We start from the raw sequence: 27123 nt of genomic DNA, 5'->3' as shown, positions 1-27123 counted from the left end.
GATGTGGAAATCTGTGGTGTGTATTTGAGGTATGTGGTGTGTTGTGGAATTTTGTTGTGTATTTGAAATATGTGGTTTGGTGTGGAATTATCTGGTGTGTTTTGGAAATGTGTGAAGTTGAATTGTGTGGCATGGAACTGTGTGGTGTTGAGCGAAATTATGCTTATTTGAATTATGTGCTATGGTGTGGAGTGCATTTATGTGGATTGTGAATGCAAAATAAATGATTTTTCACTCCAAGGTGGCTGAGAGCACTCTGTTTTGTATATTTCTTTACCTTTCTGTTTATATTCAAGACACAGATGCATCAGAGAAACCCATGTTGAGGTACAGTTGTCTGTCAGCTTCACTGGAGAGCACCACCCCCACCCCTGCCATCTGAAAGCTGGTAACACAGAGAGCCGGGCATCGCTTGGCCTTCACCAGTCGCACAAGTAATTTTTATTATATGGCGTTTTTCACCCATGATGAGGAATTGAAAATAATGGCTGCTACAGTCTAAAGTGCTTAGGACAAGCACCGATATTTAAAGTGATGTATGAAAATATGTAGTAAAGCACTATGGGGAAACGAAGTTGAAGGATAATCCTGACCCCTTTCCAAAAAAAACAATGATAACTCTGTCTCCTACCTACACAGGGAGCTGTGTTTGACTTTAACTATCCCCACCCCTTCCTTTGTGAGAGGACACTGACAAATCCAGAAATCCTGACAATGTGTTACCACTTAAAGCTTCAGGAAGAGGGGTGCACCCATACTGGGGTGGGAGTGGTGGGGGTTAGAGAAGTTTATTATAGAGGCTGCATTGCCAGTAATTAGGGTGGAGGACTTTCATGGGCCTACGGAAGGTACATACGCTTCCGTGTTAAGGCCCAGTGATGAATCTTTGGAGTTCTGGTACTATTTACAAATCCCTCACCATTTAGCTAGATTACTGATTGTTGTATTATCCATGGCATTCCCACGGCTTCTCATACAATTCTCACATGCTGCACATGCACACATGTACTCGCATGTGGAATGCGTCTGTTCATTGCAGTAACAGGCTGTTGGTGCGAGATGCCCCTCTGGCTCGATATCAAGGGCCTTCTGAGGTCACCAATCACCCACTGCTTGGCATTACCTCATAGTAACAGAAGCTACAGAAATACAGTCAGGACCAGCGTGATTGGACACCAGACCCACAGTAGCACTGAGTACTGAATACCAAAACCAGTGTCTGACAGAAACTTAGCCGTGTTCTAGGGCAAAGAGTGGCAGAGATTCACTCACCAGCCACCCATGAGTCCAATCAGAAGGCAGAGCAGTACCTCTGTGTTCTAGGAGCACAAGCAGTTACCTGTGGATAAAGGAGTTTGAGATGAAACTGCTCCCGATGCAGCATGACTCTATACTTTCAGTACTTAGGGGGTCATTCCGACCCTGGCGGTAAAATCCGCCAGGGCCGGGGACCGCGGATGCACCGCCAACAGGCTGGCGGTGCATCCCTGGGCATTCTGACCGCAGCGGTACAGCCGCGGTCAGAAACGGGAACACCGCCGGTTCCCCGCTGCCCTGGGGAATCCTCCACGGCGGCGCAGCTTGCTGCGCCGCCATGGGGATTCCGACCCCCTTACCGCCATCCTGTTCCTGGCGGTTTTGGCCGCCAGGAACAGGATGGCGGTAAGGGGTGTCGTGGGGCCCCTGGGGGCCCCTGCAGTGCCCATGCCAATGGCATGGGCACTGCAGGGGCCCCCGTAACAGGGCCCCACCAAGATTTTCAGTGTCTGCCATGCAGACACTGAAAATCGCGACGGGTGCAACTGCACCCGTCGCACCCTTTCCACTCCGCCGGCTCCATTCGGAGCCGGCATCCTCGTGGAAGGGGGTTTCCCGCTGGGCTGGCGGGCAGCCTTCTGGCGGTCGCCCGCCAGCCCAGCGGGAACATCAGAATTACCGCGGCGGTCTTTTAACCGCGCAGCGGTATTCTGACGGCGGTACTTTGGCGGGCGGCCTCCGCCGCCCGCCAAAGTCAGAATGACCCCCTTAGTGTGTTTTATTGTGTCATTGGCTATTTTTGGAAAGGGCAAACTTACTCTTAAACAAGGTTAGCTCCACTCTCATTAAAGGGCCTGTTAGAAGGGTGCTGGGACATGCACCAAATGAAAGGTAATGATCGGCTGACACCCCAGTCTTTGGGCCAACTCAGTGTTATCTCTGGCTGCAGACGTGCTTTCAACAAAATCTTAGCATCTGTGAACTGCCCCAGGGACCCCGAGGCCCACTTCGCACAGGCCCCCCCCCCCCCCCATTGCTGCCAAAGGGCACGCTCCAGGCCTGAGGAGGGAGGGTGGTTTGTAGGTGGGACCCAGGTAGAGGAGGCGTCAAGAGGAAATGGGCAGTAAAAACAGCACAGGCTGTCGGTTGGAGAAACAGCAAGGCAATGGCAGTCAAGCCGTTACTGTTCACACACACCATGTTCAAATCCATCATTGCCCAGGTCAAGCATTATTAGTAATCATAACTGTGACCAGCGCCAGCTGCATCCTCTTTAAGAGCTGGCAGTATGTTCTTGAGGGCTTGTTTTGTCAGTGCTGGGCAGGGTACCAGGGTACACGGCTTCCGTGGATATCACACACTGTGCGCCAGCTGCATCTAAGCGCTTTCAGTGAAGGTACACATTGTGTCGTGAACAAACCTACCACGATAAGCGGGTAACCCACAGCTGCCACCACTCGGGGAAACAGGTGCCCTCGAAAAATAGTGTTTAACATTTGACTTCGGTCTTAGAATGAACAGCAAATGTAACAAGATTAGAACATGATTTACTGCCCTATTTACAGGAAAGGACCTTGGAGCACTGAAAACATCGAGTGCTCTGATCAAATGCTCTTAAAGAAAGAGCAAAGTAGTCCCTACGCAGATGTTACAGTGGGATAAGCCGAAGCCTACAAGTCCTGGGACGATACTCCAGGGGAGTGAATAACTTGGACAAAGGAGGGACCAGGAAGACAAATTACCCACTAGCAAGCCCGGATTTTTACAAGACAGTCAACTAGACAAATCACAAGTGATGAGATCAGTCAAAGCCCACAATATACATACAACAGATCCTCTTGACAGCGCAAGTGCTGTCTAGGCTTGACCTAAAAACGAAGGTTTTCACTAACAAGACATGTAAAACTTAAAATGACATGTCCTACCTTTTAGTTACATAGCCCCCCTGCCATATGGGCTACCTAGGGCGTACATTAGGGTCACTTATATGTAATAAAAGGGGAATCATAGGCTTGGCAAGAGGTTTTATAATGACAAGTCGATATGGCAGTTAAAAGCACATACAGGCCTGCAGTGGCAGGCCTGAGACATGTTTAAAGTGCTAATTAATAGGTGGCACAATCAGTGCTGCAAACCCACTAGTAACATGTAATTTCCATCCCTGGGAACATATAGTGCACTTTACTAGGGCCTTATAAGTACATTAATTAAGCCAGTTGTGGATAAGCCAATGTTCCCACATTTGAAGGAGAGAGCACCAGCACTTTAGCACTGGTTAGCAGTGGTAATGTACACAGAGTCCTAAAGCTAACACAAAGAATGTCAGAAAAAGCGGAGGAGGAAGGCAAAAAGCTTGGGGGACCCTTCAGAGAGGGCCATTTCCCAACACTTGCTTATTAATTTCCAGAAATTATAAGGGTTAGCGGTTCTTCAGTTGTTGTCACAAATCTGCTACAGGTAAAGTAGTGCAAATAGTCATACGTACATTACATATGGTAGTTAGGGAGGTGCTCTAACTGTATAACACCTTTCTACCTGTGGTGTCTTTTTCTTTAAACCAACAGGCAGCATATCGTGACATACAGACAGTTGTTTGTAGTTGAAAAATATTTTTGTGACATCAATACAGCCTAGACAACACGTGTTGTGTCCTTACTTGGGGCTTTGCGAAGTCTGTAAGGATTGAAAATTAGATAATGCCCTGGTAATCTGGGTATAAAGGTTTGTTTGCACCATGGTGGGAGAGGTGTATCTTAAACACAAGTGAATTTTAGCATGCTTAAAAAAGTCTACTAGTACCTGAGAGAAATTATATAGTGCATTCAACATAAATGACCAGCACCAAATGGTGGGAAGTGATGGAATTAGCAATTCGACCAATTTAACAAGCTTATGCAAGTTATTAATTTAGTATAAGGTAATACTTCTAAGAGTGGAGGATCAGATATACACCTGAACAAATATGTATTTGAAGGTGTAAACCAGTGAGCAGAGGGCGAAAGAAGAGAAAATAGTTGTAAAATCAAGATATTGCCAAAGCTTCCTTATAAGATTTATGATTAGAGAGTTAAAGGGCCAGTGGAAGAACATTTAGAATTATTGGCATCATTTTAGGGGAATTGTAAAAATATTGACATTATAAAAAAAAACAAATAGGATGGTCAAGTAGTTACAATATGTTATTGATAATGGTGATGGGACTGTTGATCTGTATGGTTTTCACGTGCAGTAGAGTTTAATAGTAAAAAAAAAATCCTCAGAACATCTGTGGCCAGCTTTAGTATAGTGTTGCGTCGCCCTGGCGACATGCAAGGGCAACACAACACTAAAATCAGATTTATCAATTCATGCAAGGCCTCCTTTTGTGGCCCGGCATGGCTTGATAAATCTGGAGTAACACAAGGCAAGGTAAATATCTGCCTTGTATTACTCTGCCACCATGAGGCCCTCCATGGGTTGAGTGTGGGTGTTTCCTCACATCCACCCATGGCTTTTAACGCATTCCCAGATTTACCATTAGTGGTTGATCTCGGGATGCATCAAAATGCTGTGTCTTCCCAGGGAAGGCGTAACGAGAAAAATTATCTTTATTTCTCCTCATTTGTTTCTCTTTCTACATGTGCTTCATAAGTAAAAAGAGGAAAATGTCTCTGAGGATTGTTTTTGTGCAGGAAAGTGTTCCTTCCTGCACAAAATCAATCCTGCCTGCCACTCAGACACTCTTGCACCATGACGCAAGGGCATCTGCGTTGGCACCAGCCAGCCAGAAGTGTGCCAGCGCAATGAAAGGACAGAAATAAGCCGTAAAATGTTACATATGGTGCATTACTGCCCATTGCCTTTCATGTCGTGCAGCAAGTTTGCTATGTTGTCCTGAGGAATTGTATGATAAATCTGGGTCCTAGTTTGTAGGAGTCTGTACTACCAAAGGTAGTGGATGATTGTGTGATAAGGTGCACCCAGAATTTAACGTTCAGTGTTTCTATTTTGTCTGTAAGCTTTAAAAATGTCCCCATTGCTATGTACTAGGGAGGACTGTCTCTGTCACAGTGGCTGAGGAAGGTAGGGGGTCATATAGGCGACCAGTTTATTTCATCTAGGTAAAGAGACGTTGAGCTAAAAAATAGTAAACATATATTTACCTGAATACACTCACCTTGTTGATGTAATTGTAGGCAATACAGTTACTGCTGTATATTTGTAGGTGGGTACTATGAACCTAAATATAGAGACATGCAAATCTAAGGAAACCTTGTCTCTTGTTACTTAAAATATGTGTTCTCCTTTGTGAATCTTTGAGATAATATATATTTTTTAATGTTTTTCATTGCATAGTACCCATCCCAAGTTTCAATACTTGGCTTACTCTACCTTTGGACGAAGGACTGTGAAATTGCTATTTCTGAAATGAAACATGACCGCAAAGCACTGACTAGTGCCATCAAAAAGTACTCTGCCATGGTCAACCGACTGTCAGTCATTGTGTCCAAGGGCACCTGGAGAGGTACCGAAGAACCCGTGAGTCACTGTCAGAAGCTGAAACTGGAAAACATGATCTTGGTACGTCCAATTCACTGGTGTATATTCCAATGCACGTTGGCTAAATTGCTAAAGGAGATTTGTATGTCTTGCTTGTAATACCATTCCAGTACATTACACACTCAGACAGAAAATACACTGCAGTATTTGCGTTTTAGGCTTTAGACTACGTTTTCATGTATGAGTGATTTGTTAGAGTTGTTGCTGCACTGAAACTCTGACACCTCTCTTTGGTCAAACTGCCAAATTGATTTTATTATCAAATACACTTAATATATGTATTCTTCACATACAAAGCTAAGCTCTTACTAAGAAAGCAAGTTCTGCCAGAATGTATTCTCAAATAAATGACAGTTGAATACCACTGTTCCCAGTATGGAGGAGGCCCACGTATGTGCAATTTGTGTACGTATGTGCAATTTTATCCAAGCAATATTTATAACATGTTAATACTTTTTGATCCTTTCCCAACAAAATTATTGCTGCATCTGAGTTCAGGTTTCTATTAATCATATAACTGATACATCAGAAGACATTGGACCTGACACCTCCATACAGGCTGAGATATGGAGAAGGATTTAAGGGACAGAGTTGTTATTCTCATTGTGCATGGATAGCACTGAGTATTAGACTTGATTGTGTGACAAGACATGCAATACCTGTAACTCTTTTTGCAATACCAGAAAATACTCATCAACTGTATTCTTAAAGTATTGTATTTGAATGTTTGATAGTATGTGATTTGGTTTTTTACTGTGTAAATGTTTCTATTATTCTAATTTGAACATAACTTGAATATTATGTAAAACATAATGAGGGCATACAAACTTAACTTTATACATATAGAACCCATTAGCTCATGCCACCGATGACTCGTGTCATGATCAGAGGATTCAACGTGAAACATAAGAGAACAGTGTGTTACATAGTTAAAATTTGTGGGAAATCATTAAAGAAAAAATCAAAGAGCCTCCTACTGTGCTTTGGAATACGTTCGGTATCTTTCAGCCTTGGGTGTCTGTTTAGTTGTATACTTCCACATCCATACACAGTATTAGATCATGCTGCCAGATCTCTGATGTGGAGACCACCTTAGACAACTAACATAGCAAACTTTGCTGATGCTACCCACGCCCGCAAGACAAACACATCTATGACCAAAGTGTATGCTCCATGAGAGCAATGTGGTATTTGAGCTGGATTCTGATTTAAACGTTCTACTGTGACAAATAGCAAACACAAGTGTGTTGTTGTGTGGTAAAACCTCTTGCTATATATTTGCTAGATGACCTCTTAATTGTCCCACGTCAGCTCATAGGGCTGTTCGCTTGTTGATAAATTTAGTGGAAAATCAATTTTTTGAATGCGTACCCAAGAGTAAACTTGTTTAGAACACTTTTGTTCATAGCTCGCCCAGGAGACTGCAATACACAGCTAGAACTGGCTGCTAAAGATTGACTTCCTGGAAGACAGTGGCTTTCCTTCAGGAGTAGGAAGGCTGAAGTGATGACACCAGTGACCATTTAGCAGGGGTTAGTCATCTGGGAGACTGACAGGAAAATATGGCAAAACATATGGCAAAATTAATAGTTATTCCTTTTTAAGTGGGGATCCCTAGTGAAGTTTCTCAGGAACAGAAACCATTTATTCCCAGAGCCCTTCTAAACTTTCTGTTCATGTTACCAGAAAATAAAACTATACCCAGACCTTAGAAAGGGGGATATACTTGGTGTGCTCATACAAATGCCTACAATGGAAGACAAGGCTCCTACAGATGAAGGAAGGCTCAGGCCACCTACAATGAGGGACTATAAGAAGGTTTGGAATACACTGAGAAACAAAGAGCTAAAAAGGAGATTTGGTGTTGACGAGAAAGTTGCCAAAACTGGGTGTAGGACATCTCCATTCACTGACTATATATTGGATAAAACAGGCACCTCACCACCATCAACTCACAACATTGCAGGTCTAGGAAAAATATTAGAAAGTATGAAGACAGTCTGGTTGTTGGAAAAGACAATTTAAGGACTCCTGTCTCTCGATGGCACTTAGGGACTACAAGGGTCAAGTGATTGGCCTACTTCTGCTGTTACGTGAACTAAAAATGGCAGTAGAGGCCTCTGCATTTAAGAAGGCCCAGTTGACCATTTGGGGCTAGATCCTGAGAGACCCTTTGCTGGAGAGTGACCTGGTGCCTAGAATCCTCCCCTGAGGACCTGGAAAATAGGACAGGCTAGGAAGATATTAGTTGAAGAACTTTTAGACTTCTGGAGAACCAGGTCAGGGTATTGAGGACCCAGGGACGGTGCTGCCTCAGAGGGCAATACTTTCTAAATATCCATATTCATCCTGCTCAGAGCTTCAGCAAGACCTTCTGGTGAAGCCTTGTGACCCTTTCTAGCAATTGCATCTAGCCTTGCAAGATAGGAGTATTTCAAGAACCAACAAATTGTCTAACTCCAAAGGTAAAACCTCGGACCAGTGTGAAGCGGCAAAGTGAGCCAAGTGTCAAAATTACCTTGGTGGCTTCAGAATCCTGCTTTGTCCCTTTTGAGGCTTTTGGTACCAAAACTAAAGCCTTCAGTGAGATCTCAACCCATTCAAGTTTGAGCGACCCTTGCTGGCTTTAGTATCCTGCCTTGCCACACTGGAGGACTTTGAGAAATGAATTCCATGTAAATCCCAAGGCAAGATCTTTGACCTGTGTGACCGACTTGGCCTATCTGAGCCCCGCTACAACACATTCATCCTGAAATTGCACCAAAGGCCATGTCAGCTGTGATCTGTAACTTCCAACTTGGTAATTTTTGCCCTAATCGTTTAAAAGTCTATATTTTGTCCCCCTAATCTGATTTTGATGTTTTTCTCTCTACATTTTCTTGATTTTTCTAAATTGGTTTGGGAATTATATTTTGTTACATTCTTAACTTTAATGTTGTTTGGTACTGCTTAAACTTAACACACACTTGCCTCCACTTAGTGCAATAGCTATCAGGGTATATAGTCTCGTAGTTCTGCTCTGTGGCCTAATCTGATGTGTTTATTAAGTTGGTAGTGGTACTCGCCTTACACATTAACCTGATTTCGAGCAGGTATGAAGTGCTATCAAAAGCACCAGTTATCAAGATCATACTTGCTTTAATAACTGTTATGTCCACACTAATTGCCAAGCTCTCAATTGAGGCAGCATCAGGGAACTCATCAGGGCATTATAGAGAGGAGCACTTGAATTTGTTCATATATATATATATATATATATATGTATATATATATGTGTATATATATATATAGAGAGAGAGAGAGAGAGATATGTATATATATATTACCATTTATATGACAGTATCGTGATACATCTCCAGAAACACATAATATTAAAATGTGTATATTATCCTTCCATAACATCAGATGTAGCAGAGAGTATTTGGAAGACTGAGGAAGTGTGCATAACCATGTTCATGGACATTTTGGGTGATCCAACATCATGCCTGCCAAAGTCTCAGGCCTAGCTATAGTTCTCTCAATTTCCACACTGAAATTAGAAGTTGGGGAATTCAAACCACCAAGTGTCATTGTGCTTGCACTGCTCACATACACAGTTGCAAAACCTTCTTAGCCAAAAGGACTGAGTTAGGTTTCAAAGCGTAGGTAAGCTTGAGAAGCATTCCACGTCATTTTACCAGTATGGATTTTCAGGTCATGAAGCACTTCTGAGGTGAAATCATGGGTGCACAAAATAAGTGTACAGTAAGTTGAGAAATCATATATGTTCAAGAGAGTATCACAGCCAGCAAAACATATGGACTTCAACTTCCAAACTAGTCCGATATAGCACCAAGCCTTAACAATGCTTTCTTTATACATTCTCAGTTTATTTCCTGGTATATCCCTGCTGAAACCTTTGATGCACGAGCAACTCCGAGCGTGCTGGCAGATGGCTTATTGAGCATTTGCTGCTGAGCTCTGAATACAACCTGAAGCTCTCTAATTTAAATCCCAGCTCGCTCACCTTAACATTGCTATATTTAAAATTGCTAAAAGAAAGACTTTAAAGAACGATGATTGCCACACCCTTTGTTTAGAACACCTCGGATGGCAAAACCCTGCGATAACCAGCAGTCTTTCAAAACAGCAGGTCATAATTATAACTCTCTGAACTTCCTAAATCTTGCTGCCATTTTGCAGTTTTGTATGGTCCGATGGTGACAGAAAGCTCTGAAACAGGAAAAGACGTCTATTTGGGCAGTGGGGAAAGTGGAAATAAGAAGGCCCACTGACCCTGCCCTATGTTGACGATGTTCCTGAAGCTTGTGGTGAGAAATCCAGTATCATAGGACTGTGTGCAGGAAAGCACTGAAACCACGAACTGCTGTTACACAAAGTACAGTCAGACACTTGACAGTTTAGAATCATACATCATCTATTTCAGGGATGTCCATCACGCCTCGTACAAAAATATCTTGAAACAATCTACTTTTATGATCTCTACATCTTTCAAAATCCAGACAGTCTGTAGACAACAAAAATGCAGTGGTAAAATGCTGTACCCCAAAAGGCTTGATTAACAAAAAGTAGTATGTTTTAACACTACGATATTGTTGTACGTTGTTTTGGGGGATTGTTCTTCTTTTTTTCACCCCCTGCCTCCTTTTTCATTTTTGTGCACTTTTTAAGGTCGAGTCTGAAAGTGCATACGCTAGCACATGTGTCTCGTGTGCGAGACTCCGTTGTGTTCAGGGAAGGACTTGGAGTCTGCCTGTCTCTCGCCAGTTGTTGGTTTGCCTGGCACTTTTCTTTACAGCCTCGTAATTCGTCAAGGCATGTCTGGCATCATTTCTGTTCCTTATTGTGGAGCAGGGATCGAGCACTAATTGATTTCAACTTAATTAGTACCCGTCCGCTGCTCCCGACCTGGTTGAGGTACTATTTTGTTCTAACTTCCAGTGCCCTGCAAACAGAAGGCTTATGATTGGCAAAAACGTGCCCAGCAGGACAAACAAAATTCCAATTTTATTTTTTAAAGCTAACTTTATTTTATTTTGTTAAGTCGTGTTTTCTCAGTTTTCACTCATTTTTTTTTAAGGGTCGAGCCTGCAAGTGCATGCGCTAGCGCATGCATCTCGTATGCGAGACGCTGTTGTGTTCAGTGAATGACTTAGAACCCTCCTGTCGCTTGCCATTTGTTGGTTTGCGTGGCACTTTTCTCCACAGCCTCGTAATTCATTAAGGCATGTCTGGCATAATTTCCGTTCCTCAGTGTAGAGCAGGGATCCAGTACTAATTGATTTCAACTTAATTAGTACCCGTCCGCTGCTCTCGATGTGATCACGGTGCTATTTTGTTCTAACTTCCAGTTGCTTGTGACTGGCAAAAATGTGCCCAGCAGGACAAACAAAATTGCTAAGTTTTATTTTTCAAAGCTAACTTTATTTTATTTTATTAAATCGCCTTTTCTCAATTTCCACTCAGGTTTTTTTTTGTTTTTGCTCGTGGACGAAAACGCAACTGGGGCAGTGATCTCACTATGCTAATGTGAAGTAAAGTGAAAAATCATAAAATACAATAATTCTGCTACATTTGCTAGCAGCGCCAATAACTTTAGAGGAGCAGGCGTGAACATGTGTGGGATGCACTGTCCAATTCCTTTCCAAAGCCACTGAAAAATGTGTTGGGCCATCATCTACGACCATATAATTCCTCATTTTAGTCAGTATGTGTGTGCATCCCACTCCTGCTGCAGTACAGAGACCGCCACTGTACACACACATATTCATATCCAGAGGCCGCCACTGTGCACACACATACACATACACACATATTCATATAGGCCCAAGATGAACAGAAACACAGCCACCATACCTTGTGCAATTCGGAAGCCCCCCTAATTCAGTTCTGCTGTTTGATCTGTACTTGGCCCATTTGGGCAGACCACTACCTGGACAAGGAATCACTGAACACTAGTAAGCTAACAATAAGACATAAGTATGATAAAGAGCTAGTCATAAGACACTACCAATTCAAACATCTCTAGTCACTCTGACAAGATGGATAACTCATCATAGCCTTTATTTCAATTCCACAAAGGCATGCTTCTTACTAGATAGCTCAAAAACAGTGTCTCTATACAGTCATGGTACACAATCATTCCTATGAATGTCTTCAACCCATCAAAGACAAATATCTTAAATTCTCATTAGATCTCAGACTTATCTTTCCGCACATATCTTAAGTAATGCCAAGCCAGCCCAGTACTGACCACCTTCTAGAAAAGGTGAACAGTTTAATCCCCGCAAACATCTTGTGAAACTTTGTCAAACACAGCTCTCTCAGGTTCTACCGCAGGAAGTCCCTGCTTCGAGAGAAAGCAAAATTAATTTCAGGAATCTGTTTCATCACTGGAGTTGGGTAGCCTGTGTGTTCCATGTTACAGTACTCAGACAACCTTTACAGTACTCAGACAACGCACAGAACGTAGTTTAACCACGCACCTAAAAACACCTACATACTATCAAACAGCAACTTTGAAATAATTTGAAACCCTCTTCTCATTCCACTCAGAGTAGCTACACTTTCAGTAGATGCTAAACACATGGATCTTAACAGACCAATAGCTCAGTGAGTTAACTACTTTTGACGTTCTTGCTACTGGAAATCACAAGTTTGATCCGCAGCAGTGCTGACTTATTCCCCCATTCTAAGTAATCCTAAACAAAATCCTTGTATGGACACTATTACAGGCCACCGCATCTATTGTCGCTGGTCCCACAATTTCTCGGTCTGTAAATTCAGGACCTAATCATTCTGAGCCCTATTGCCTGTTAAATGCAACATAGGGAGCTGTAAGCGCTCCCTCCAACTACACGTTAGCAGACACTGCCCTCCCACCTGCCATGGCCACTTGAACCATGGTGATTTCACCTATTTGGTGCAGGTGAAAAATCTGGAAAAAAAGCATTGGGTCCATGATTACCTTGTCATCCCAATAGGACCTGTAACATATGTTACCAGCCCCACTATCACCTAGACACCTAGTCTGCCACTTCCCTATGGCTTCCAGTTCCTGCTTTTCCAGACTGATCCAGTGACACCCCAGCTGCCTGGATTTTCCTGATGGGGTTTTCTCAACTAGGTTTTCCCACTTACCGTTCTTCCTGCCAACAGAGGCCCTTCCCACCAGAGTGCCTACTTAATGCAGGCCACAGCACGTCCTCACAGTGGGCCTCCAAAAGCAAGCCCGCCTGCGCCCGTCCGTGCTTGGACCACGCCCAGCACCTTGACCTCCCTACCCCTGAAGATACACCATCGCCTAGCTCTACACCCTCGACCCGGGAATCCACAACAAACACTGCCCAGACTCCACATATTATGAGCCTTTACCTGCACCCCCTGCCATTTCACCTGTCACAGCACACACACCAGCCCAACGACCAGCCCCACGCCGAACATATCACAGACACCCCTGAACCAAAACACCAACTTGCATGTACCCTTTTCAACACATGCTCACTATGCAAGCATTCCACTGAATTATGGGACCTCATTGCCACCCTCACACTCAACATTGTTTTCCTCACCGAGACTTGGCTTAACTCCACATTCGTCCCAGACATTGCCACAGCGATTCCCAACGGATATAATGTCACTCACCTGGACTGCACCAACAAGCCAGGAGGAGGAAGAGCCATTATCCACAAAGAGGCCATACAGTGCACCACCAACAACACCACCACCCCATGGAACGTCTCAACTTCAAGCTCCACAGGGATAACAAAACAAACTTTAGATGCACCCTCGCATACCCACCACCAGGCCCGGGCTCCAGCTTCTGCAACACCATCACAGACTTCATTGCGCCCCTAGCCTTAGACTCCAAGGACTACATCTTCGTCGGTGACCTAAGTTGTCACATCGACGACCCCAATAAGAATAAAACTGCACACCTCCTCGACAGTATGAGCAGCCTCGGATTGACCCAGATCGTCCACGACCCTACACACACAGCAGGTCACATGGTGACCCCCATTTTCACTTCCAGCAACTGCGTCAAATACAGCCATGTTACTGAACTCACATGGACCGATCACTATCGTCCACTTCAGCAGTTCCAGCCCCTGCACCTACACCCCCAAGATAACCAGTGCCTCCCACTGGGGGTGGAACAAAATTTTAGAAACCAGCTGGGCTGATGCCTTCAACACATCCAAAGCCGCTACTGCCACCAACCTCGAACAGGGATTGAAAAACTACAAAGCCTGGATCACCAATTGAACCGACAACATCATCCCCATCAAGAGCAACATCCAGAGTAAATCTTCCAAAAAGGCCATCTGGTACACCCAAGAACTCAGGACAGTGAAACGAGACAGCAGCCAGCTGGAGAGGAGATGGTGCACCAGCAAGGGAACCTCCAACAGAGCAGCCTTCAAGACCTCCCTCAACATGTACCACCTCCTGCTGAGGGCAACAAAGAAAACGGCCTTTGCCACATGCATCGAAACCAGTGCCAACAACAACAAGAAACTTTTCAACATTGTTAAGGAATTCTCCAACCCGGCTGCCAGCAAAAACAACATCATACTCTCACAGGAACTGTGTGACAACCTTGCCCACTTCTTCCAAGACAAGATTGAAGCCATATACAGAAGCTTTGAACTCCAACCCACACCTACCGACTTCCTCGACAGATACGCCACCACTGTAATCAACAGGAACCACATACTAACCGCCTAGAACATCCTCTACACCCAGGATATCACCTTGATCATGAAATCCATCCACTCGGGAGCTCCCACAGACCCATGCCCTCAATACATCTTCCACCTTGGAAACCAAAGGATTGGCCAGGAACTCACCACCTTGTTCAACACCTCCATCAACACCGCAACATTTCCTGATGCCAGTAAACACTCTGAAGCCAGACCACTACTCAAAAAACCCTTCGCTGACCCCAGAGAATCCAAAAACTACTGAATAGTCTCCCTGCTCCCATTCCCAACAAAGATACTGGAAAATATCATCAACAAGCAACTCATGACATACCTGGAGCAGAACCAACTACTCAATTCCTCCCAATCCGGCTTCTGCAGCAATCACAGCACCATAACTGCCCTGATCACAGTTACCGACTACATCGAACCCTCGTCGACCGAGGTCAAACAGCAGGTTTGATCCTCCTCGCCCTCTCAGCACAGCCTTTGACAATGCATGCTGATCGAAAGACTCCACCACATCGACATCCAAGGGGACACGCTCAGATGGACCACCTCCTTCCTCACTGGAGGAACCCAGAAGATCTACCTCCCACCTTTCATCTTCAAACCCAAGGAGATCACCTGCGGTGTCCCCCAGGGCTCATCTCTCAGCCCCATGCTCTTCAATGCATACATGACCCTGCTGGCCAACATCGTCAGATCCCATTGTCTCAACATAATTTCCTACGCGGACGACACCCAACTCATCCTCTCACTCAACGATGACCCTTCCACAACCAGAGCCTGCTTCCACAGATGCATGACAAGTGTTACTGATTGGATGAAGAACACAGGCAAGACAGAAGTACTAATCTTTGGCAACAGCAGCAAAAAGTGGAATGATTCCTGGTAGCCATCAGACCTAGGACCCACTCCCTCCAAACATGCCAGAAACCTCTGAATCATCATTGACAACAAGCTTACCATGAAATCGCAGATCAATGCTGTCTCTTCCACCTGCTTCCTCACTTTACGCATGCTACGTTAGATCTTCAAGTGGCTACCTCTACACACAAGATGACATACCGTGACACAGGCCCTCATCACCAGCCAACTGGACTACGGAAACACCTTCTGCGTATGAATTGCCACACTCCTACTACAGAGACTTCAGACCATACAGAACGCCTCAGCCAGACTCACCCTCGGCCCTCCCCTATGAACCCACATCAGAACCCATCTCAGGCAACTTCACTGGCTCCCTGTACAGAAGAGATGCCAATTCAAGCTGCTGACCCATGCACAGAAGGCTCTACACAACTAAGGACCCACGTACGTTAACCATCACCTGAACTTCCACCAACCCTTGAGAAGACTACGCTCTGCCTCTCTTTCACTTACCCATACTCCCTGCATCTACCGAAGCAGAAGTGGAGGACGCTTCTTCTCTCATGTTGCAGCAAAAACCTGGAATAGCCTCCCCACACACCTCCAGACCATCACCTCACTTCTGAAGGGCTCTCAAGACCTGCCTGTTCGAATAAGCCTCTGGACCTGCAAGCACCTTATCGGGTGATTAGGCACTCTTTAAAAATCCTGATTGATTGACTGGATTTAATGGCTAGCTCAAAATGATGATCCTCAGTATCATGATATTGTGTCGTACTATCAGCCACAGCCGGATTACTAGGCTATTCGTAACTAGGCCTGCCCCCTTTGTGCCCCTTCAACCCACTCACAAGCTTCAAAGAATCGCCATTTAAACAAGATGCCTCCACTGTTAACTTTGATTAGTGCTAAGTAATTTTGTTTGGTATTCATCCTGTAAAAGTTGTATTAATGTTCTGTTTTCTGCTCGAACCTGATATGCACTAAGAAAAACTCCTGGGTAAATAATGCGTCCATTACTTGCCGATAATGGCATTACTCCTAGTCCTACTCCCTCGCCTTCCTTAGTAACTGTAAGGAAGGCGAAGGAATGACGGGAAGTAATGTATCATTTCATTAAGCAGGTGTTTGGGTGTCTATGAGAAACTAATGCTAAAACAGGTATGCAATTTGTGCAACATTGCTCGTGGATGAGCATAATTTGTTCCGCTGGAAAGTATTAGCGAGTCAACCCTGATATGTGCGTCTTTAACCCTCAAAGAATAATAACCAGGCTACAGTTTCACAGCCCTCTTCATCACAGGTTCTACCAGCAGCATTTAAAAAAAATCTGGTGATAGGAAACTTGTGAGAAGTATATTTTGTTAATCTTTGTTGTGTTTTATGTTGTTGTGGTGGTTATGTCTTTTTGTACTGTTGTGCTGGATTATTGTGTTGTTGAGTTATTCTGTGCTTGTTGTGTTCTGCTTTCACAGTTTATCCCATTTTATGTTTCTGTTGTACTCTTAATTTAATATGTTTTATGTTACTGAGTTGTGGTCTGTAAGTACTTTTGAGATGTCAATAAATGCTGGTACAGCAACATTTGCAGCTAAAGTAGCATTGTTCCAGTGATGAACAACCATTTCCCATTATCTCAGTTAGTAAAATACCGCTGCCCCGGCTGTTCACCTCCTCATGACACCAGTCAGCCCAAAACTCTGGACAGTGTGTAAGAAATTGGGTTACTGTATGAGGGGAAATTAAACCCTACTCAGGCAGCAACCACAATCCTTGTCAGGGTGAGGGACAAGCAAATTCCAAATTAACCTTTGCTCAAGTCTCTGGTTGATTGACACTGAGCAGTCAGGCTTAAATTAGAGACAATGTGTAAAGTATTTATTGAGCACTTCAAACAGTAATAAAGTAAAAACAAAATCCCACACCAAGTTAGAAAAATAGAATACATTTTAATAAATAAAACCAGTAGATCTGGAGATCTGCAATTTGAAAGATATCAGTGAAAATAGAACAAAAAAGCACAAAGCGCAAATTATGGGTATCTGGTTGCACGGACAAGGACAAAGTCACAAGTTCAGACTGACTACGATAGAACACAGGCTGGCTACAGGAACCCAGTTAGGCCCACTGAATAAGAGTACCTTAAATCCTAGTTGCTGAGCGTTGCGAGGTCCCGTGCCAAGGATGTGCCACGCGGCTGAGGTGATGTGTCAGGTCCGAGTAGCTGTAATGTGAGGTTCTGTGTTGTTGAGGGTCCCATTGACAAGGACTTGAGATACGAAGTCTGACATCAAGGATGTGCTACGCAGTTGAGTCGATGAGTCAGTACCCAAGAACTGCAAGGCTGCGATGCGAGAACCTGCAACGTCTTTGAGGCTGCCATTGACAAAAGATTTGCGATGGGAGGGCCTGCGTTGGGGAAGCTTTGCACAGTGGTGGTTGTGATGAATTACCATTATGGGCCCTGAAAAAGTCCCACAATCCTTGAAACGAAATGCGTTAACTGTGTCTGTGTTTTACATCTATATTTCGAGATGAGAATAAAGAATATAACTTTGACTACATACGTGTTTCTTCTGAATTTCGACTTTTTCAATGAGATACTTGATCTCGCTCAGAACAAACCTGGTTGTTGTGTTAATATTTATTTAGTGCTTCTCCCACATCTTTTGAATATTCGTATGATTCTTGTTTTTTTTTGGCTGGTTTAATCCAGGGAGTTGAGCACCTGTTTTGTGGAACAATTTCGAGTGCAGTAACTTACACTGCAACCATTCTTAGCTCATTTATGTGTTTTTGCAAGCCCAGAGGAAATACTTAGAACCTCAACTGAACAGATTGACTAAGGATTTCAGGTTTTGGTCCACCCTCCCCCTTTCTTTCATAGGCTGATCAGTGATCTTCAAGATCTTGTTGTGTACAGTGCCTTCTCTACCAGCTCCAGAACGTCCCATATACCTTCCCCACTTCCTTCTTTACTTGCCACAACATAGTGCTGAGAAACGTGTTGTGGGATAACCAAATCTAGTGGATCTCATTGACACATTGCTTCAAGTATTCTTATGATGGGAGTATCGCCACTCCAGATTTAGTTTCAAATTACAGGACTTTCCTCTTAGTCATGCTTAATAGTGATGGTTCAGCAGATGCAATGATGCAGCATATGCATGCATCAGAAAGATGGGCAAGGCAGGGAACTCAGACCTCTCACCTGTTGTATAACAGCTCAACTACACTTCCTCTTTCTCCTGCCACAAAAGTAGTGTTCACAGTTTGAAACACAACACTTAGAGCCCTTAGTTTGGCTAAATTCTTGACACTGGAAATATCTTTCTAGGCTCGGCAGCAGTTCCATCAGGTGGTGGAACTACAAGGATTCAGGCAACTGGATCTCAATAGGGTGTCGACACTCCGTGATCTAATAGTAGGTACAGCACTCAAATCCTTCGACAACTTACAAAAACAGTACAGTCTCCAAAATAGTCAATGTTATTGGTTCCTTAAACTTAGATGCCCTCTCACCAATATAGAAAGATGGATGATGGATATGATCGCTGCTTGAGTTTAGAGCGCTCTGTATATATGTGCACACTGGTGGACCGTGCTGTTGATGCACAAACTAGTGGACTGTGTTGGAGATGCACACATTAGTGGGCAGTGCTGGAGATGTACATACTGGTAAGGGAGTGTGTTGGAGATACACACAGTCCTGGGCAATGCTTGAGATGCATTCACTAGTGGACACCCCCGGAGACGCACATACAGGTGGGAAGTGTTGTAGATGTACAACTTAAGGAGAGTGCAGGAGAGGTACACATTACCAGGCAGTGCTAGAGACGAAAACAATTTTGGGCAGAGATAGGGATGCACACTACCATGAGGTCACATGTCTACTCATGAAAGGTTTGTGTGGCTGGACTTGTAGGCTTGTGTCAGATTTTATAGGGGCAGGCATTAGGAAAAAATTCACATGTGCACATGCATACATAGAGGTAGATGTGGCTAGGCATTCACAGTGCTCAAAACATCAGTTTCAATGTTTACTTCACACTGCTGTTTGGGGCTTGCTAGTGTCTGCTGTACCTCCACTCTGGCTGCCTTGCTGCCTAATGCCTCAACGTGGCCACAGAGCACATGGCTACCATTACTTCAATGTGGGATTCCTGCTATCATGACACATGGTAGGCAGCAGTCCCTATGACACACTTATAATTTGACCACATAGGGCCTGATTCGGCCCTGCAATTACAATCACAGTATTATGCAAGACTTCCTCCATTCCTACTCCCCTGGAGTGACTGAGACAATATGTAGGAAAGTAGCCTCCTTTTAGCATGGTTACCCCCACTTTTTGCCTGTTTGTCAGTATGTTTGACTGTGTTCACTCGGATCCCGCTAAACAGGACCCCAGTGATTATGCTCTCTTCCTTCTAACTTGGTAACTTGTACCATTTTCACCCCACATTTGACATACTGGTGCCCCCATGTAAGTCCCTAGTATATGGTACACAGGTACCCAGGACATTGGGATAACAGGGGATCCCCATGGGCTGCAGCATGTATTATTCCACCCATGGGAAGTCCATGCAAAGTGTTCTGCAGGCCTGCCATTGCAGCCTGCGTGAATGGGTGCATGCACCCTTTTTCACTACAGGCCACTGCACCAGGTTACTGTAAGTCCTCCCTATGGAAGGCCCTCCTAGCCCAGAGGGCAGGGTGCAAGTATCTGTGTGTGAGGGCCCTCCTGCACTAGCAGAGGTACCCCCACAAACTCCAGTTCCATTTTCATGGACTTTGTGAGTGTGGGGATGCCTTTTTATGCGTGTACAGGACATAGGTCAGTACCTATGTCCAGGTACATAATGGTAACTCCAAACTTAGGCATGTTTGGTATCAAAACATGTCAGAATCATTATTCCATGCACTTTTGGGGCTCTTTAGAGGATCCCCAGCATTGCTACTACCAGTCTTTCAATGTTTTCCAGGCAGCCCAAGCTGCTGCCACCCCTCAGACAGGTTTCTGCCCTCCTGCTGCTTGAATAGCTCATGCCCAGGAAGACTGAACAAAAGATTATCTTGGGAGAGGGGGGGGGTAACACCCTCTCCCTTTGGAAATAGGCGCTGGCTTGGTATGCTTTGTAGGGCACATTTGGTGCCCTTTTGTGCGTAAACCAGTCTACACCGATTCAGGGACCTCCAGTCCCTGCTCTGGTGCGAAACTGGACAATGGAAAGGGGAGTGACCACTCCCCTGTCCATCACCACCCCCGGTGTGGTGCCCAGAGCTCCTCCAGAGGGTCCCTGGGTTGTGCCATCTTGAATCCAAGGTTGACAGGGACGCTTGTCAGAGCGCCTTCATGATAGGTGGTCACCTGGCTAGATGACCAATCCCCCTTTCGGGGCTATTTCGGGTCTCTCTCTTTAGTGGGTCCTCAGATTTGGCTCGCAAGATTCCAGCAGGACTCTTCTGCAACCTTACTTCGACTTCTAACCACTGGAACCACGACTGGACCCTCTGTGAACCGACAATCTGCATCCACAAAGAAGACTCTTCCTGCAACATTGTTTTCACGGCTCCTTCAAGCTTCTGCAACATTTCCCCAGCTGTGCAAGTCTTCAGCCTGCCCGAGAAGGGAAAATTAATCTCCCTTGGAGTGAAGGATGTGGCGGTCTGGAATAGTTCCCTTGGTCCTCTCTGCCAGCTGTCCAACTTTGGTGGAGGTAAGCCCCTGCCTTTCCACGCAGGACAGTACCCCCATGCACTGCGTCTCTTGCAGCTGTCAAGGCTTGTTTGCATCTCCTCCAAGGGATCTTCAGGCCATGTGTAGCTCCAGCCCCCAGCACTCCTTCCTGCTATGCACAGCCCTCTGCGTGGTTCACCTACGGTATAGGACCCTTATCCAGTTGTGCTGCGTGAGCTCTTCTGCGACTCCTGTGGCCCCGTCTTGTGGGACTCCTGTGGGTGCTGCCTTTGTTTCTGTGGGTGCTCTGTTTTGCTGAGGGTCCCCTCTGACTCGCCCTTTTGGGTTGAGTCCTCCTGGGCCTTGCTGATCCCCGGCAGGCCCACTTTTTGGCAACTGCGACATTTGCCTTTGCCAAGGCTTGTTGGTGGAATTCCTGCACCAAAACCCAGCTGCAGTTCTTCTTCCAGTGTGAGACGTCGTCTGCATTCCTCAGGAACTCTTCACGGACTCCAGGGCTGCAGTACTGACGTTCTTCACATCACTGTCGACCAACTCCTCCATCCACTTCTGGATGGGTAGTTGCTCCCACTTGTCCTGGACTTCTCTGTGACTTTTAGACTTGGTCCCCTTCTTCCACAGGTCTTCCTCTTCAGGAGTCCACCGCTAGTTTCTTGCAGTCTTGTCTGGGTGTTGCATTTTCTTCTTTTCCTTCCTTTTGGTGGGTTTGGGGAAAATCCACTAACCTACTCCTTTTCTCCTGTGTGCTAGGGGGCACTGTGGTACTTACCTGTGGCGTTTCCTAGTACCCCCAGCTCCCCTCTACACATTTCACTTACCTAGGTGGGGGTCCTCTGTTCGCATTCCATTTTTAATTTTCTGGTTTTATGGTTTGGACTCCTAATAGGGTAACTATTGTTTAACTGCATTTGCACTGTTTTCTAACATTTTCTATGCCTATTTCTGGTAACTAGTCTCTCTCTCTCTCTCTCTCTCTCTATATATATATATATATATATACATATATATATATATATATAGGGCCTCATTATGACATTGGCGGTGAATGCCACCTACGGCGACGGCCACCAACACGCCGTGGCTACCAGCCGCCAACCGCATTATAACCGTAGACGGAATACCGCCAGAAGTCTTTCGGTATTCTGTCGACAGTCATGGCGGCGGACGGCGGTAAGGTGGCGCTGCTGCCAGCAGCACCACGCCAGCAAAACACCACCTACTGTATCATGAGCCATGATACGGCCTGGTGGTGTTTTGCTGGTGGACTCTGCTGCTGGTAGCAGCACCGCGTCCCGTCTCCTGCCGGAGCATCCCCTGCAAGCAGGTAAGTTGGGTTCTCCGACAGAAGTGGGGGTGGGGGTGTTGTGTGCGTGTGTAGGGGTGTTATGTGTGTGGGGGTGTGTGTGTCTGTTTTTGTATGCGTGCATGCAGGTGTGAGTTGCGTGGAATGCGCGCACGAATTAATGAATGTGAGTGTGTGTTGTGAATGCGTATGTGCTACAATGTATGTTAGTGTGTGTTGCGGGTGTGGGTATGTATGTGCGTGGGTGGATGCGGGTATGCATGTGTGTATGAGTGTGTATGTGTGTATCTGCATGTGTGGGTTTGTGGATGTTGGGGGGGTCAGGAGAGGGAGCGGAAGGACTCTTGGAAGGGGGAGGGGGTGGGGTAGACCCCTATCAGTGCCAGGGAAGGAAAACTCTGGCACTGATAGTGACTACCGCCATGGTTTTCGGGGCGGTAGATTTGCCACGAAAACCATGGCAGTAGGCGGGGTCATAATCCCGAGGATGGGATTGTGACGGCCACCTGGCTGGAGACCGAAGTCTCCAGCCCGGAGGCTGTTACCACCCTGGCGGACGGAGTGGTATATTGGCGGTTTGGTTTGAGCCAAACCGCCAATGTCATAATTTGGGAAAAGGTATCACCAGCCTGTTGGCAGTACCTTTCCCAAAATTACTGCTGTCCGCCAGGGTCGTAATGACCCCCATAATGTATTACCTCCTATTGCTAGTACCTTTATTTTTGTAACACTGAGTGTTTTCTTTCATGTGTGTAAGTGCTGTGTGACTACAATGGTATTGCATAAGCTTGGCATGTCTCTTAGATAAGCCTTGGTTGCTCATCCACAGCTACCTTTAGAGAGCCTGGTTTCCAGACACTGCCTTCACTACATTAATAGGGGTTACCTGGACCTGGTATAAGGTGTAAGTACCTTAGGTACCCACCACACACCAGGCCAGCTTCCTACGCAATGCATATAAACCATAGCTGAATAATTCAACAAGGGCTCATGGCTGGACTGCATTGACACTGGCTTTTAGAGTGGCACAAAATACACTCCACTCTGACAACCTAGTTACGAGCTGCAAACGTAGCGGTACACTCTTTCGCCCAAGAGAAGTTCCGGCTCTCAAGGAGAGAAAAGTCAGTACTTAGTATCAATGAGTACCCCAATTTAAAACACTGGTACACGCACTAATCTCAAGACCTTATTAACAATTTGTTTTTTCTCGAATGTGACTAGAGTTGTGGTGGACGCTTGGGAGGTGTGTGTTTGGTCTACAATAATAAGGCAGCAGTTTACGCCTACAGGGATCTGGGTACATACATATGTATAACAGAAAGAGATCCCTGAGAGAACTTTATAGACTATAATTTCTTTGTCATTGGCATTAGATCTCATAGAGTAGTGTTTATTAACCTGTGGTCCGAGGAACTCTTGGAAGACATGAGGCGTACTTAAGAGTCCAAAACTGTTTTCATAATTTACTAAGGTAAAAATTAAGCAATTAAAAGCAATTAAAATATGTACAAATAAGGAAGCAAAACTAAACATTTCAAAACTTTGTCTTTGTGATTTGATTGTGAATTACACAAAATATTTCAATATTAGAACATTTGTTTGATATATACTTGCTTTTCTATTTGTATCTAGTGTTTTGAGGTCCAAATCATATAAATTGCTTAGGTCGGGGTACCCAGTTTCCAATAATGATTCAGTGGGTGGTGGGGTGGTTGCGGTGTTCCACTAATGATTCAGTGGAGATGCACAGAAGTCCTAAGGTTAGGAACCACGGTCAGAAAGAATAGATCATTCAACCAGAATGTCACATTATTATTCGTTTCAGTAGAGGGGTAAAAGGGCATCACAAGCTTTATAAAGCAACAAATGTTTTATTCCAAAAATGACGCCAAAATATTTGTATTATTTGACGAATGAAACTCGTGTTAGAGAAAGAAAGCCGTAACAAAAGTGTGTAGATCACAGAGTGTTTCTACCAAAAGATCTCATAAAATCAGTTAGGTTGTCAAAACAGTATGCCATAGGCAATGTTATAAAATACTGTGTGGCTGAACTACGATTCGAATCTGTCGACGACTGAAAAACTGCTTTATTTTGTTCCTTTTATTTCCTTTACATCTACAGCAGCCCCATTGATGTTATAATACCCTACATTTTCACAACGATTCTAATGAACCTGAGAAAAGGCTGTTACATGTATTTTACATGTCGAACTGCATGATGGTTGTTGCTGAATGCACAGAACTGCTCGCACGGCAGGTTCTTTCATTCCCGCAAACTTTGAGCTGCATTCCAAAGGTGGCATTGAGTTTTCAACTTTTGTTACATTCAAACAGAATTAGCTGCAGTGTAGGAAAGTGTAAAAGGGCCTTGTGAGCCACCTTGGGATACTAGGATAGCTCAGAATTAATACTGATTTTTGTCACTGAGGTTCCAGCAAGCTGCTGATTGAAGCATTTTTGCCACTGTCTTGTATGCACATTGACTGGTGTAAAAGGTTGCAATCTGTTGTTTTCTAACAGCATGTGCTTTATCTGCACGACGTCATGGAGAGTTTCACCAGCCGCAAAATCCGCGAAGCTACAGATTTTGACTGGAAGAGAGCCACACGGTTTTATCTGAAAGAGAAAGGTAAGTGATTGTGCCCAGATAGATCATTTGGTCATCTGTCCTGTGCTACTGTGCGTTAGTGTGCAGACATACATGTTTTTTCTTGGAAATTTACCATATTGTTGGCCATTTTTGGCTCTCTTGACTATGTGACTTTACGAATGGTAACTAGAAGGAATTATCAAACACTGAGAACTATATTGAGACCAAAAAGTCTTGAAAGAGCATAAGGCATCTAGTAATAGCTTCCTTTGTAATGACTGCATCTATAACTCGTCTAAAGGGTTAAAAAGAAAAAATATTTATAACTACTTACAGAACCCTGCTTTACATTCACTATCGGAATTTGAGCTCAAGAATAACAAACATCATCCTTCAGACGGGATTAAACGGAGAAACCTAATGAGACAGAGTAATTCTGATCAGCGCAAGCCACAACTCTGGATTGAAAGAACCAAGCAGAGCTGATGGTTGTTTTATGCGGCACGTTCTGGTTGGCTGAGGTGGGACCCTACCCAGACAGATACCACCACTCCTGTCACGGGTGGGTGATTACACTCACTGTATATTCTGCACTCAACCTTGGTTAGTGTGGTATAGAACAGTCAGAGATGTCACAGGAGCAATGTGTAAAGCATTGGTACTGCACTACCACAAAACAAATACACTGAGCGTCACAAAAAGGACTTCACATGAGGTGTATGTAAATAAAGTTTGGATTCAACAATCACATTAATCGACACAACAATAACATCATCTAAATTTGGACGTAAATCACATTTAGAAATAGCACTAGCAATACTAGGCCCAACTGTGTTAAAATGAGATTAGCAGTATGCACATGTGTGAAAAATAATACTTTCCCTCCCAGCATCCTAATGCGGTGCCAGCATGCTGGCAGCACAAGACACACCCTAGCGATTTCCCCAATTCAGTGTCACAGGATTCCAGGATGCACCCAGTTCACAACGACAGCAGCAATGTGTACATACTGAGAACAGCAGCACTTTTAGATAGTTCCGCTGCCTAGGCTGTACAGGTAAAATCAAATGTCAACCGTCATAGTCCTCAGACCAAGTAACAGCGTGTACACCACACCGCTGTGCGGTGTAGTCAGTCACAGGAGGTTACACCCACTCACTCGCTGTGCTGTGCAGTGTAACAGATATCTGGCAGGCTAGTATAACATGCATGCACTCACACTTGCTCCAAGCACCCTAATGCGGTGCACTGATATCCGGCAGGTTAGTGGTCACTGCACTTACCAACCCACCCTTGGGTCCCAAACTTCCTTCACCCTCCAACCAGTTCCTACTACCCCTCCCCCTCATGAGCTGGAGATGATAGCACCCTTTCCCCTGCATACTAGGCCACTTGAGGCCGGAATTACACTTATTCACGACCCTGGGGCAAAGGTGGGGGGAAGCAAAGTGATAACGGCTGATAAAGCAATAGTCGACAAGTGGAGATCTGGCCACCACTCGGGGAGTTCACTCAGGGGTCTCCACACTGTGTCTTCCAGCACGGGACCCGGTCTGCCAAGCCCGGGGGTCGAGGATCACTCTGGGACACACGCTGTTCACAGTGGCCCCCGCCCGACTAGGCGCTCCAATATACAGATAGTTACCAAATCTGCACTTCCCTGGTAAGAGGCATAACGTCTGGGGTGCAATGACTTGAGTCGCCTGATACAGTCCCAGTTGCACAGAAAGAGTTACCAAATCTGCACCTCCCTGAAATGAGTCACAATGTCTAGTGCGCAATGACTTGAATCGCATCAGACAGATTTGTACACACAAGAAAAGTTACCAATGCCATACTTCCCTGTAATGAGGCACCACGTCTGGTGCACGATGACTTGGGTCGCACCAGACAAACAGGTCACACACACACAGATGCAATTTCAGTGGTGCTGCATGAGGTAGAATAGGACACTGCACCTCCAAGTGAATTGGACAACACACGCTATGAGCATGCAGTCAGGTGATGCACAAGAGAAATGCAGCACACTCGACAAAGGCATGCCACGTGGGGTCCTGCAACCAGTGAATCCGCTCACTACCAACCAGATGCTTATGTGTGCCGTCACCCCATGATGAAGGGCCACACTCCTTGAATGCGGGCAGTAGTTTGAA

At 45.0% G+C, this 27123-nt stretch overlaps 1 protein-coding gene across 1 annotated transcript in view; it reads left to right on the top strand.

Moving 5' to 3' along the window:
* Window positions 1–27123, top strand: part of LOC138296482 (uncharacterized) — a 1064486-nt gene that overhangs the window by 545895 nt on the left and 491468 nt on the right. The window contains exons 42-43 of the mRNA XM_069235627.1: window positions 5593–5817; window positions 24901–25009. Of these exons, the coding sequence (XP_069091728.1) occupies window positions 5593–5817; window positions 24901–25009 (334 nt within the window). The remainder of the gene's footprint in view (window positions 1–5592; window positions 5818–24900; window positions 25010–27123) is intronic.

This window comes from Pleurodeles waltl, chromosome 5, assembly GCF_031143425.1.
Source record: "Pleurodeles waltl isolate 20211129_DDA chromosome 5, aPleWal1.hap1.20221129, whole genome shotgun sequence".
NCBI classification, from domain to species: domain Eukaryota; kingdom Metazoa; phylum Chordata; class Amphibia; order Caudata; family Salamandridae; genus Pleurodeles; species Pleurodeles waltl.
This window is presented reverse-complemented; position numbering and strand designations above follow the sequence as displayed.